At 52.1% G+C, this 13805-nt stretch overlaps 1 protein-coding gene across 1 annotated transcript in view; it reads left to right on the forward strand.

The window, feature by feature from the left end:
* GRIK5 (glutamate ionotropic receptor kainate type subunit 5) overlaps positions 1–13805 on the forward strand; it is a 109088-nt gene that overhangs the window by 39846 nt on the left and 55437 nt on the right. Inside the window, exons 16-20 of the mRNA XM_040457916.1 lie at positions 6452–6617; positions 7908–8133; positions 9927–10055; positions 10150–10271; positions 13547–13800. Of these exons, the coding sequence (XP_040313850.1) occupies positions 6452–6617; positions 7908–8133; positions 9927–10055; positions 10150–10271; positions 13547–13800 (897 nt within the window). The remainder of the gene's footprint in view (positions 1–6451; positions 6618–7907; positions 8134–9926; positions 10056–10149; positions 10272–13546; positions 13801–13805) is intronic.

Genomic DNA, 13805 nt, shown 5'->3' on the forward strand with positions numbered 1-13805 from the left:
CCAAACCGGTGAGGGGTTCTTGGCAAACTTTCAAACACAAGAACATCTGGTTGTTCCTCAATCTGAACAATGCATGCGTTTCTAGAAATTTCGGTTTCTGTTATAACCATGCAGACATTTTTTTGGCTTTTGTCTACCAAGGAGTGAGGGTCAGAGAGTCGGGTACTGGATTTTCCCTGTTGTTTAGACTGGATTGCATTGCTGGACACCTGCCCCCACCCAACAACACCAGGAGCCACTAGGGTGCCCAACACCTAACCACGTGTCTTCCTCAGACGCCTCCCAGGGGGCTCTCCCTGCCGGGGGGCCACCACTCTGTACGCTCCGAGGCCTTCTCATCCAGCCCTGGTTCCCCTTGCATTTTGTAACTGATGCTTACCAAGTCCTCACCTCCAGACCCTCCCCATGTGTGCTCTACAGGCATCCCCAAAATAGCTTGTCCAAAATGGAGTGCACATCCTTGCTTCCAATTCAGGCTCCCCATCTGTGTCCCCCTGCTCTGTCCCAGTGAGCGCTCCCCCCACCCCTGCCCAGTCATTATCACCAGTCAGCCATGCTGTATCCTTGGGGTCAAGGTGGTACCTGCTGTGTATTAGGCACTGAACAGTTTTGTCTTGAGTGAATGACATTGGCCCTTGCAGTGGGTTTGAAGGGACTTGGTTTCTGGAGAGTTGTGTCAGACCCTGGGTCTTTGCATGTCGGGTTTTGATTTTCTTTTGCGGGAGGCTGTATTATTCATCCCTCTGTCCTCTATTCCACCCCCACCCCAGGGCCTAGCACAGCGCTGTACATGTGTGCTCAGCAGAGGTTAGCTGCTTGTTTGTTACTATCTGCTGGAGGGGGTGAGTGGGTCTGGGAGGCTCTCCCAGCCTCTCCCTGTCTTCATGCCCCACAGATCTGGACTATCTGCAGGGAACCCGGCCACGCTCACCTGCCAGGCAGGAGGCCAGAAAGGGTCAGGGTAAGACAAGTGGCTGCTCTTGGGCTCCATAGCAAGGCCAGTGGGTGCCTCTTCTCCCAAGTCACCAAGATAGTGAGCGCACACACGCACGGTGCTCCTTCTGTGTCAGATGTGGCTCACTCTTCCCACAGCCCTGTGAGGGGCAGCCTGTGACTGTCTTAGCTCACAGGTGAGTCCAAGGTCACACAGCTAGGCAGTGATAGAACCAGGATTTGTGGGTTTTCCAGAGATCTTTCTGTTATTGATTTCTTGTTCAGTTCCGTTGTGGTCAGAATATTCTCTGTAGGATTTTCATCCTTTGAAATTTATTGAGACTTGTTTCATGGCTCAGCATATGGTCTATCCTGGTAAGTGTTCTGTGTGCATTTGCATAGAACGTGCTGTCAGTGGGCGCAGTGTGCTATAAATGGCAATTAGGGCCAGTAGGTTGATAGCGTTGTTCAAGGCTTCTATATCCATACCGATTTTCTGTCTGCCTGTTCTATCAATTATTGAGAGAGGGGTGTTGCAATCTCCACCTGTAATTGTGGAGAAATCGTGTCTATTTCTCTTTTCAGTTCTAACAGTTTTTGCTTCATGAATGTTGAAGCTCTGTAATTAGGTACATAAATGTTTAGGATTGTTATGTTGTCTTGATTAATTGATCCCTTTGTCATTGTATAATGTCCCCTCTTTATTCCTGGTAATATGCCTGCTGTGAAGTTACCTGTATTTGATATTAACATAGCTACCCCAGCTTCTTCGTGCTTAGTGTTGGTGTAGCATATCTTTTCCCATCCCTTCACTTCCAACCTACCTGGATCATTTTATGTATGTATGTATGTATGTATGTATGTATGTATGTATGTATGTATATTTTTTAGGGGGAGAGAGAGAGGGCACATGAGTGGGGGAGGGGGAGAGGGAAAGTGAGAGAAAGAGAGAATTCTAAGCAGGCTCTGCACTGTCATTACAGAGCCTAATGCAGGGCTCAAACCCACAAACCATGAGATCATGACCTGAGCTGAAATCAAGAGTCAGACTCTTAACTGACTGAGCCACCCAGATGCCCCAGATCATTATATTTAAAGTGGTTTCTTTTTTTTTGTTTGTTTAGTTTATTTATATTTGAGAGAGAGTGAGCCAGCAGGTGCCTGGGTGCACACAGCGGAGGAGGGGCAGAGAGAGAGAGAGAGAGAGAGAGACAGAGAGAGAGAGAAAATCCCAAGCAGGCTCCACACTTAGCACAAAGCCCGATGAGAGGCTTAATCCCACGAACCACAGTATCATGATCTGAGCTGAAATCAAGAGTCAGATGGGGCTCCGGGGAGGCTCAGTACGTTAAGCATCCGACTTCGGCTCAGGTCATGATCTCGCAGTTTGTGGGTTCGAGCCCCTCTGAGCTGTTTGCACAGAGCCTGGAGCCTGCTTCGGACTCTGTGTCTCCTCTCTCTGCCCCTCCCATGCTCATGCTCTGTCTCTCTCTGTCTCTCAATAATAAATAAATGTTAAAAAAAAAAAAAGAAAAAGAGCCAGACGCTTATCCCACTGAACCACCCAGGCACCCCTAAAGTGAGTTTCTTATAGGCAGCATGTACTTAGGTCTTGGAGCAGGGGTTGGCAAACTTTGTCAGTATTAGGCCAAATAGTATATAGTTTAGGCTTTGTTGGCCATCCGGTCTCTGTCACAACTAATCAGCTCTGACTATTGTGAAAGCAGCCATAGACGATACATAAATGAATGAGTGTGGCTGTGTTCCAATAAAACTTTATTTATGGACATTGACACTGAAAATAGAATTTTATATGTCACGTGTCTTGAAGTAATACTCTTCAATTTCTTTTTAAACATTTAAAAATGTGAAAACCATTCTTAGCCTGCGGGCTGGACAAAAGCTGATAGCAAGACAGATTTGGCCTGTGGGCCATCGTTTGCCAGCCCTTGGTTGGGACCATTTACCTTTGATGTAATTACTGTGATGGTTGGGTTTAAATCTGCCAACTTGCTATTTATTTGTAATTTGTTCCATCTCTTTTGATTCCTTTTTCCCTCTTTTCCTACCTTCTTTTGGATTTATTGAGATATTTAGGATTCTGTTTCATGTCTACCATTGAAGCATACTTCAACAGCATACTTCTTTTTAAAATTTTCTTAGTAGCTGCTTTGGGTTTACGATATGCATCTTCAATTGATTACAAAATACTTTCAAGTAACATTGTACGACTTCACAAAAGATGGAGATCCTTATGACAGTATGCTCCCATCTCTCCTCCTATCCTTTGAGCTATTCTTGTCATATAGATTACTTCTACTTGTCTTACGAGCCCCATAATATATTAGGAGTGTATGTGTGTGTATTTGCTTAAACAGTAAATGTCTTTTTTTTATGTTTATTTATTTATTTAAAAAATTGTTAACTTTTATTCATTTTTGAGAGACACAGAGAGACAGAGCATGAGCAGGAGAGGGGCAGAGAGAGAGGGAGACACAGAATCCAAAGCAGGCTCCAGGCTCTGAGCTGTCAGCACAGAGCCCGATGCGGGGCTCAAACTCACAAACTGCGAGATCATGACCTGAGTTGAAGTTGGAGACCTAACTGAGCTACCTGGGCACCCCTGGAACTTGCAAGTCTTGATTTCGGGTTTGTGAGTTTGAGCCCCACATTGGGTGTAGAGATTACTTAAAAATAAAATCTTTAAAAAAATAAAGAGGGGGTGCCTGGGTGGCTCAGTCAGTTAAGTGTCTGACTTAGGCTCAGGTCATGATCTCATGGTTCGTGGACTTGATCCCCATGTCAGGTTCTGTGCTGACAGCTCAGAGCCTGGAGCCTGCTTCGGATTCTGTGTCTCCCTCTCTCTCCACCTCTCCCCTGCTCACAATCTGTCTCTTTCTCTCTCAAAAGTAGGTAAACATTTAAAAATTAAAAAAAAAACCCCAGATATACAAAGGTACAGGAAACTGTGAGAGAGAAGTCACTCATTTGAAACAGACCCAGAATTGGCAGAATGATGGAACTAGCAGATGAGGGTATTAAAGAGCTGTTATAGATATATTCAGAATGCTCAAGGATATAAAGAAAAACCTGAGTGTAATGCAGAGAGAAATATAAAAAAGGAGCAAGTGGAACTTGTAGAGATGAAATATACAACATTTGAATGGGAAATTTTACTGGAATGGTTTATACAGATCAGACACTGCAGCAGAAGAGAAAAGGGAATTGGAAGACAGCAATAGAATAGAATAAACAGAATAGAATCCAAATGGAAGTCACAGTGGGAAAAAATGACTGACAATGGGCACAAAGTCTAAGTGGCCCGAGGAATAAAATAGCAAGTGGTCTTACATAAGTGATTGAAGTTCCATAAGGAGAGGAGAAAAAGGGAGTAACAGGAAAAAAAAAAAATATTTGAAGAAGTAATGGTGAAAACTTTTTCAAATTTGATGAAAATTATAAACTTGCAGATCTAAGAAACTGTATAAAACCCACGTAGGATAAACACACATACACACAAAGCACTTCAAGGCGCATTATAATCAACTGCTGAAAACCCATGATAAAGAGAGAGTCTTCATGCAGCCAGAAGGCGGGGCGGCCCCCCCGGACGACACACGCAAGAATCAAATAACAGTGACAACAGACTTCTTGTCAGAGAGTATGCAAGCCAGGAGACAATGCACAAATGTGCTGAAAGGGAAAAACAACCTGTCAATCTAGTATTCTATATCCATCAAAAAGATCCTTCAAAGATCCACTAACAAATGTTTCATACAAACAAAAGCTGGGAGAATTAATTGCCAGCAGGCTTGCGCTTCAAGAAATGTTATTTTGGGGACAGGGGTGCCTGGATGGCTCAGTCAGAAGAGTGTGCAACTCTTGATCTTGGGTTGTGAGTTCGAGCCCCACGTTGGGTATGGAAATTACTTAAAAATAAAATCTTTCTGGGGCGCCTGCATGGGTCAGTCAGTTAAGCTTCCCACTTCGGCTCAGGTCATGATCTCATGGTTGGTGAGTTCGAGCCCCTGTCGGGCTCTGTGCTGACAGCTCAGAGCCTGGAGCCTACTTCGGATTCAGTGTCTCCTTCTCTCTTTGCCCCTCCCCACTCACACTCTGTCTCTGTCTCTCAAAAAATAAATAAATGTTTAAAAATTTTTTTAATGAAAATGAAATCTTTTTTAAAAGCAAAGGAAAAGTTATGGGAAGTTCTTCAGGTAAAAGTTCTTCCATCTAATGCTAGATGGAAACTTGGATGCACATGGAGCAACAAAGAATACCAGAAATAGTAGATGTGTGGGTAAATATAAAAGACATATTCCTCATTTTAAAAATCTCTTCATTAAAAAAATTTTTTTATGTTTATTTATTTTTGAGAGAAACAGAGTGTGAGTGGGGGAGGGGCAGAGAGAGAGGGAGACACAGAATCCCAAGCAGACTCCAGGCTCTGAGCTGTCAGCACAAAGCCCCACCCAGGGCTCGAGCTCACAAACTGTGAGATCATGACCTGAGCCGAAGTCAGTTGCTTAATCGACTGAGCCACCCAGGCACCCCTATCTGGTATTTTTTTATTGGATAACAGACATTTTGAATTTTACATTGTTTTACATTGTTGAATGTATTACTTTAAAGAGTCTTGGACGTTCTCTGGCGGGCAGTTAAATTCCTTGTGGATAATTTTGATCCTTTCCAGGCCTGTTTTTTAAAGCTGTTAGAGATCTGGCATAGTCTTTATTCTAGGGCTGACTTAACTCTATTTGTAATATGTTGTCCTTTGGGGTCTCTACTGAATGTCTCATCTGTTCGGTCAGATCTCGCTCCTCAGGCTGGAGAGATCTCAAAAGGTTCCCAGCCCTGTGCAAACCCTGGCAATTGTTCTGTCTTTGAAAGCGGTTCTTCTCTGGCCCCTTAGAGTTCCACCCTATGTGTACACAGATTGATATTCAGCCAAAGACTCAAGGGGACTCTGTGCACATTTCTGGAATCCTTTCTCTCTGTGCAGCTCCCTCTTCTTAGGTTCCCTGTCCCACAAATTTTAGCCATCTTGGCCTCTCCGGTCTCCACCTCTGCAACTCATGAGATTGCCAGACTGTTTGGGTTTCCCTTTCTGGCACCTCACTCTATAAACTAAATTCAGCCAGACAGCCTGGGCAACGATAAGTCTCACTTCGTTGCTTTTTTTTCCTCAGGGATTACAGTCCTGTGATGCCTATTGTCCTACGTCTTTAAGTAGTTTTCTATATTCTGTCTAATTTTCTAGTTGTTGATGGTGGGAGGGTATTTTCAGGATATCTTATTCTCTTAGATCTGAAAGTGGAAATCTCTGGAAGCAGTATTAAACCCAGGGAGTCTGGCTCTAGAATCGGTGCTTCCAGCCTTCCCACTAGTCAGCAGTCACTGAGCCTTCTAGATGCTGAGGTCATTAAGAGTGGCACCACCAACAGGGTGCATGGCCACAGTGGGAGGGTGGCAGGGGGCGAGGGCCTCCAGACTGTAGCTCGCTCCTTCTCCCCCTCAGGTGGGCCTTCACCTTGATCATCATCTCTTCCTACACGGCCAACCTGGCTGCCTTCCTCACCGTGCAGCGCATGGAGGTGCCCGTGGAGTCAGCTGATGACCTGGCAGATCAGACCAACATTGAGTATGGCACCATCCATGCTGGCTCCACCATGACCTTCTTTCAGGTGGGGGCCTTTGAAGTTGCCCACGCTTGGTGTTGGTATCCCCACCGTGCATAGCTGCCCAGGGTGGGGCTGGGCAGGGCCTCCTGGGTCAGAGGGATTGATTGTCATGACAGTCAGGGAAGCTGAGAAGCAGAAGACACACTTGTGGGGTCACAGGGAGTGTTGCTGTCTGGCTGGAGAAACTGGACTTTCCCCCCAGGGAACAGAAGGGAGGCAGATATGGGATCTAATGTTGTATCAGTGCTAGATGGGCCAAATGGGGTCATGGAGGCTGCTAGAAGGGTCAGGCCTGGGAAAATGGGCCAGCAGAGAGGAAGGCAAGGCCCTTCAAGATGAAAGGTGTGCATCCCTGTGTATTATGGGGTGGTGGGAAAGAATCAAAGGAAAGCAAGCCCGGCAAGGAGGCTTGAGTGACCGTAGAGGCCCTAAATGCCAAGATAGGGCTGAGATTAGGACCTGGAAGTGGGGAGGTGGGAATAGTTACTGGGCAGGGGTGACCTGTTTAGAGCTGAAAGTTCCCTCTGGGGCAAACAGGGGTAGACTAATGGTCTGAGGGAGGCTGGAGCTGGGCAGGGGCCACTGGTTGAAGCATGAAGGAGAGGGGGTCTCGCTGGTGGGTTGTGGGACCAGTTTGCAGCTGGGAAAAACAGAAAAGTAGGTTTGGGGGGTGGCTGAGCCCTGGGGAGGGGCCTGTGGGGCACATAGGAAGAGCAGCGTCTGAACATCAGATCAGAGAAGGAAGGCGTGTGTCAGGAGTAGTGACGGGGGTGGTCATCCCCAGCTTGGCCTCCACAGGCCTCTCCCTCGGGGCTCTATCTGGGGCAGGGTGGGGCATTCGCCAGAAGGTTCCTGCAGGGCCTAAAGGAAGTAAATGGTCCTATTTGGCATGATGCAGATCTCCCCGACCCAGGCTGGGCCCTGGGTAAATTTGCGGTTGAGCTTCTGTGCATAAGGCCTGGGAGCACTCGGAAGACAGGGCTGGGTGTCAGGCTGAGCCAGGCCCAGGGGTGGAAGAGAGAAGAGGGGCTAAAGAATAGACCATGGCTCCTTCTTCCCAAGCCTTCTGTCCTCAGGGCCCTCGCTGGCCTGGTGGGCGTGCAGATGGCTTGGACCTGACCTTGAGCAATCTGTCTTGTCCCTCTCCTCTGACTTTGGCTCTTCCTGCCTTCCTCTGGTCTCCTCACTCTTTCCAGTTGAGAGAGACTTCCTGGAGGGCAGGGGACAGGGTTCAGGGGAAATGCGGGGGGTGGAAAGACCCTCACCTGACTTCCCCGTGTCCCCTCCTCCCAGAACTCACGGTACCAGACGTACCAGCGTATGTGGAACTACATGCAGTCGAAGCAGCCCAGTGTGTTTGTCAAGAGCACGGAAGAAGGCATCGCGCGTGTTCTCAACTCCCGCTACGCCTTCCTGCTCGAGTCCACCATGAACGAGTATCACCGGCGTCTCAACTGCAACCTCACCCAGATCGGGGGCCTCCTCGACACCAAGGGCTACGGCATCGGCATGCCACTGGGTATGGCAGCCTTGGGGCTGGGGAATGTGGAGGGGGCGCTGGGTATCCGAAACCAAGCCACGTGAGCCGGCCCGGGACTGGGCCAGGCCCTCCCTGTGGCAGGCCAGGTATGTTGTGTGTGGCCTTGGGCGGATGTCACCGCCATTCTGAGCCTCTGCACTCAACCCGCAAACACGGGCCTGGCAGCAGTCAGTTCCAGCCCTCCATGGCTGTTGGGAGAATCCCGTGTGACTGTGCACAGCCCAGTACTTGCAGGCCATGACACTTGCCCCCTTCCCCTTTGGCCTGAGGACCCCTTGAGGGGGAAGACCTGGGTTTATGTACCTTACAGTCTCTGCACGGAGCCCACAGCCCAGCTCAGAGCAGGTGCTCAGAATATAGATGATGGAAGGGACGGGGGCAGGGATGGGTCTGCCTGGGAGACTTGGACATGCTTTTTCAGGGCTCAGTGCTGGAAACCCAGCAATTTTATCACCAAATCTTGACATTTTGACCTTTAAATCCATCTATCTGCTGATGACTGCTGTGTTAGTTATCTATTACTGCGTAACAAATGACCTCCAGTCTTAGCAGCTTCCCTGTGCCAGGGAAGCACGTAGCCCGGTGCTTCGGGGGGACGGGCTCTGGAGTCACACCGACCTGGATTCAAATCCCAGCTCCACACCACCCCCCCGACTCCGTGCATGACCTTAGGCAGGAATGTCACCTGCCTGGTCCAGAAAATGGGGGTGGTAACACCCGGTAATACCAGGATCATGAGGGACTTGAATTAATGTCCGTTAACCAAGGGTCTACAAACCCGGCACATCATAGGGGCTGCTGAATACTAATGACTCCACCTGCCCATGTCCCCAGTTTCTGGCACCTGGGAAATGCTGAAGAGGTGTGGTGACTGAGGAAATGACAGGACGGGACACGTGTGGGGTGTTTGGGACAGAAGGATGGTTTGAGGAGAGGATCCGAGCGTAGGGAGGAGAGAGGTGGCTGGAGATTCATTCACTGAGCAGATTGCCTAATGCCCTACTGTGTGTGGCACGCACTGTGCTGGAAGACCACAGCAGGGGGCCGCGAAGCCCCCAGCCTCCTGCCTTCGACCAGGGGCACAGACGGCAAGGACACAATAAACACGAGCTTTATAAAGTGATGTCAGGTGGTGATAACTGCTCTGAGGTGAAGTAAGGGGAAGGGACTGACAGGGAGGGGGTGCTTGGTGCCATTTTAAGTGAAGGTCATTGGAGAAGACCCCTTGAGGAGGCACCATGCGAGCAGAGGCCTGGGTGACAGGAGGGAAGGAACGTTCCAGGCAGAGATCCTGAGGTGGGACTGTGCCTGGAGGACTCGAGGCACAGCCGGGAGGCCGGTGTGGCTGGCACAGAGAGCCTCGGGGGCAGCAGGAGCCTCAGGTGGCGGGGCCAGTGGACCCCAGATCTCGAGGCCGAGGGAAGGACCTGGTGCTCTCTGCATCGGGAAGCCATTGGAGAATTTTGAGCACGAGAGAGGCGAGCTCTATGATTGTTTCTGAAGTTGTCCCTCTGGCTGGTGGGGGGAGGTGAGGGGCGGCACGGCAGGGAGGGGACGGTGACAAATGTGACATGAGGCCTAGTGGGGGCCCAGCCCAGGGTGGTGGCAGCGGAGGTGGCAAGCAGTGGTCAGACTTGAAGGTAGAGGGGGAAGAGCCCCGGGGATGCGGCGGAGGCAGGAGGAAGGGTCGTGGCGAGGGGGCAGTTGGGAGTTGGGCGGGCAGGGCTCCGCGGCCCCGACGGCCAGTCCACCCCCTTGTCCATCCGGTGCAGGCTCCCCGTTCCGGGATGAGATCACCCTGGCCATCCTGCAGCTTCAGGAGAACAACCGGCTGGAGATCCTGAAGCGCAAGTGGTGGGAGGGGGGCCGGTGCCCCAAGGAGGAGGATCATCGAGCTAAAGGTCAGCTCCCCCACACCCCACGCCCATCCCGAAGCCCTCTAAAGCCCCCGTGCCCACGCAGCCCCCACCCTGTGACTTCCCCCTCGACTCCCAGGTCTGGGCATGGAGAACATTGGTGGCATTTTTGTCGTGCTCATCTGTGGCCTCATCATTGCCGTCTTCGTGGCGGTCATGGAATTCATATGGTCCACACGGAGATCGGCAGAGTCCGAAGAGGTGAGGAGGCTGGCAGAGGGCGTGGGGGAGAAGGGGAGTGTCAGGGGCGGAGGGGCATGGAGACTGTGGCATTGGTAGCCTTCCTGGAGGGGGTCTAGGAGCAGTGAGGGGCCAGGAGCAGGGCGCAGAGAGGATCCGAGAGCCCCTAGGGGCAAAGGGGGTCCGAGGAGAGGTGCGTACGGACAGAAGGGAGAGGGAAGCCGGGCGTGAGGAAAGGCAGAGGAGGGAAAGCGGGCATGGGCAGAGGTGAGGATGCAGGGGAAAAGAAGGGCTGGGGAGAAGGAGTGGGGAGGGGCAGGGGGTAAAGCAAGGAGAACTGAGAAGTGACAAAAAGGCAGTGGGTGCGGCTGGAAGACAGCGGGCTTGCTGGCTGGTCCCAGCTCCACGGGGCCGGTGCTGCCCAGTGACACTCCTCCATTTCCACTCGTGCCCCTTTGCTCCCTCACGGGTCCACCTCCGCCTCTCCAGGCCCCAGCCCCCTCCCCCTCCTCACCTTGGCTGTTGACCTTTCTTCCACTTCCCTGAGAAAAGCGGAGGAGTTAGAGGAGAGCATACAGACCTCTCCACATCCAGGCACCTGTCTTTCTCCACTTGCCCTGTCAGGTACTCCGAGGGAATACCCATAATTCCAGCTGAGGCACCCTCCCCTTGCCCCCCATCTCCTCTCTCGCCCCCCCAAGGACATCCCTCAGCGGTTCTTTGCTCCCTCCGCCCACCATCAGTTTCCTCCTTTCTGTTGGATCAAGGCTGTCAGGATACAGACGTGCTATCAGCTTTCCCATCTTCCAGAAATTTCTCTTGACCCCGCTTCCCTTCCTGGCCACCACCCCCACTCCTCCCCTAACCGTAGAGCCTTGAAAGAGTGTATCTTTCTGCTGCATCAGTTCCTGTGCTGCATCTAGTCTCCGACACACTCCCATCCACATCCCCACTGAAGCTGCTTGTCACCAGTGACCCAGGCCCAAATCCAGCCCAGGTCTCAGGCCTCGTCATACGTGAGGTAGTGATGGGCTTTGGCACAGCTGAGCTCTCGCCTCAAAACCCTCTCTTCATGCTTACGCCCCCCCCCTTTCTCCTTCCTCTGTGGCCCGTCCTTTGTTGAGGGGTTCTAGGGCTCCGTCCTGGACTCTTCTGTGTCTTTCTCCACCCCTTGGTGACCCCACCCAGCCAAATGGTTTGTAAGACCACCGCTATACTGATGACCTTTATTAGCTGTTACCACGTAACATTCCTAAGATTCAGCAGCTCAAAACAGCAAACTTACATCAGTTTACAGAGCAGCTTAGCCAGGTGGTTCTGGCTGCCAAGGTCTCTGGTGAGGTCATGGTCATGATGTTGGCCGAAGGCTCGCCTGGACCCAGAGGGTCCACTTCCAAGGTGGCATATTGTCTCCAAATGTACTTGCAGGATTTTGATTTATGGAGGTGACTAAGTGATGACACGGAGAGGCCAATGCCACCGAAAGAAGATTTTTATTACATTTTCCAGGAGGGGGTGATGCCACCCACGTAGGGCCACAGGGGAAGCACCAGGTTTTGGTCAGGAACCGGAGCTGAAAGGCTAGGCCACAGACGGCACTGGGGCACCGGGCAGGCAAAACAGCTTAGAACTGGCTAGTGTGGATAATGTCGGTGGGCTCAAGGCTAGAGGGTGGTCTGTAGCTGTGTGTACCTGGTCCTGGGTGATTTAGGGCAGCCTGGTGTGAGAGTCAGCTTAAGCTGGAGGGTGGGGGTACAAGCTGGGATCGGTTGGTTTGCATATGAGAGGTGGGCTCTCAGCCCTCTGCTATCCCTAAGAATCTAGCTGTGGAAAGGCCCCTCTCTCCCTGACCAGCAAGGTTTTCTCTGTGTCAAAACATCCTAGGATAGAATAAAGAACATGGGGAACATAGACACTCAATGGCAGCTGACAGGAGGCCTCAGTTCCTCCCACGGGGACCTCTCCGTAGGGCTCCTTGGGTGTCTTCACGCCGTGGCGGCTGGGCTGGCTTGCCCCAGAGCAAGTGATCCAAGGGCCAACCCAGCAGAAGCCACCAGCCATATTCTGTTGGTCACACAGCAGCCCTGATATAAAGGCAGAGGGGACCACACAGGGTGGGAACACTGGAGGGCAGGACTCTAGGGAGCCGCCTGCCATAACCCCCAGTGAGCATCCCTCACAGGGACTTCTCCCTGGACCCAGGGTCTGTGAACTCTGATCTTCCCATGGATGTCTGACAGGTAACCCACTTAACATCACATGGCCAAGGCAGAGCTCCTGCCCACGCACCAGGCAATGTTGTCATTCTCCTTGCTCAGACCAAGATGTGATTACCCTTGGCTCTCCCCTCTGTCTCATGCCTCCTTTGGATCTCTCAGCCAGTCCTCTCGGCTCCACCTTCAAAATACACCCAGAATCCAGCCCCTTCTCACCTCCTTGGCCACTGCCACTCAGCTCGCCCTTGGCCTCCTCCATCTGTTCTCAGCACAGCACCAGGGAGATCCTGTGTACAGCAGTCCTCTACTTAAAGCTCCCCAGTGCCTCCCACCTGACTCAGAATAAAAGCCAGACCCTTACAGTGGCCTGTGGGCCCCACTGCTCTTCGACCTTGTCTTCTCTCTCCCCTGGGAACCTCACTCCAGCAACCCTGCCCCTGCTTGTGGTTCCTCCCACAAACCACCCGGTTCCCTTTCGGCACCTTTGTCCTGCACAGCCTTGCAGTCTTACTGAAGGTCTTCCTGGTGCGTCTTCCCTAATATCCTTCTCCAGATGCAGTATCGCTCCCCACCTCTTGCCAATTTTATTCTCCCCAGCACTCATCACGGGCTAACATACTCCCTGCATTTACATTTTTGTTAGTTTTGTCTCTGCACTGGAATACAACCTCCACGAGGGCAGGGACTTCCTGTTTTGATCCCTGCACACAGCAGGCGCTCAGTAAATAGGTCTTGCCATAGTTGGTAGCATGAGTTAGAGGCAGAAGATGGAAAACAAGCAGGAGGCAGTCAGAGACTTTGGAATGACAAGAAAGGGAAAGACAGGGGCCTGGATAGGAGGCGAGGGCAGGCTCAGGGAGAAACCCGAGGACGGAAGCAGAGAGAGAAGCTGAGAGGTGAGACAGAGCACGCGAAAAGCGGAGGCTAAGAGGGGAGGGGAGGAGTGGAGCCCGGGGGCGCGGGGTGAGGGGGGTCGAGGCAGAGAAGGGAAAAAGGACGCGGAAGCCAGGCGAGGGGGCGGCGGCGAGGAGAGCGAGCGACGGACCGTGACCACCGCGCCCCGCCCTGCGCCGCCCACAGGTGTCGGTGTGCCAGGAGATGCTGCAGGAGCTACGGCACGCGGTGTCCTGCCGCAAGACATCGCGTTCCCGCCGGCGCCGGCGCCCAGGCGGCGCGAGCCGGGCCCTGCTGTCGCTGCGCGCGGTCCGCGAGATGCGCCTCAGCAACGGCAAGCTCTACTCGGCCGGCGCGGGCGGGGATGCGGGCGGCGCGCACGGGGGCCCCCAGCGCCTCCTGGACGACCCGGGGCCGCCTGGCGGGGCCCGGCCCCCCGCGCCCA

Source organism: Herpailurus yagouaroundi, unplaced genomic scaffold, assembly GCF_014898765.1.
Source record: "Herpailurus yagouaroundi ecotype Mexico unplaced genomic scaffold, PumYag 220, whole genome shotgun sequence".
Lineage (NCBI taxonomy): Eukaryota > Metazoa > Chordata > Mammalia > Carnivora > Felidae > Herpailurus > Herpailurus yagouaroundi.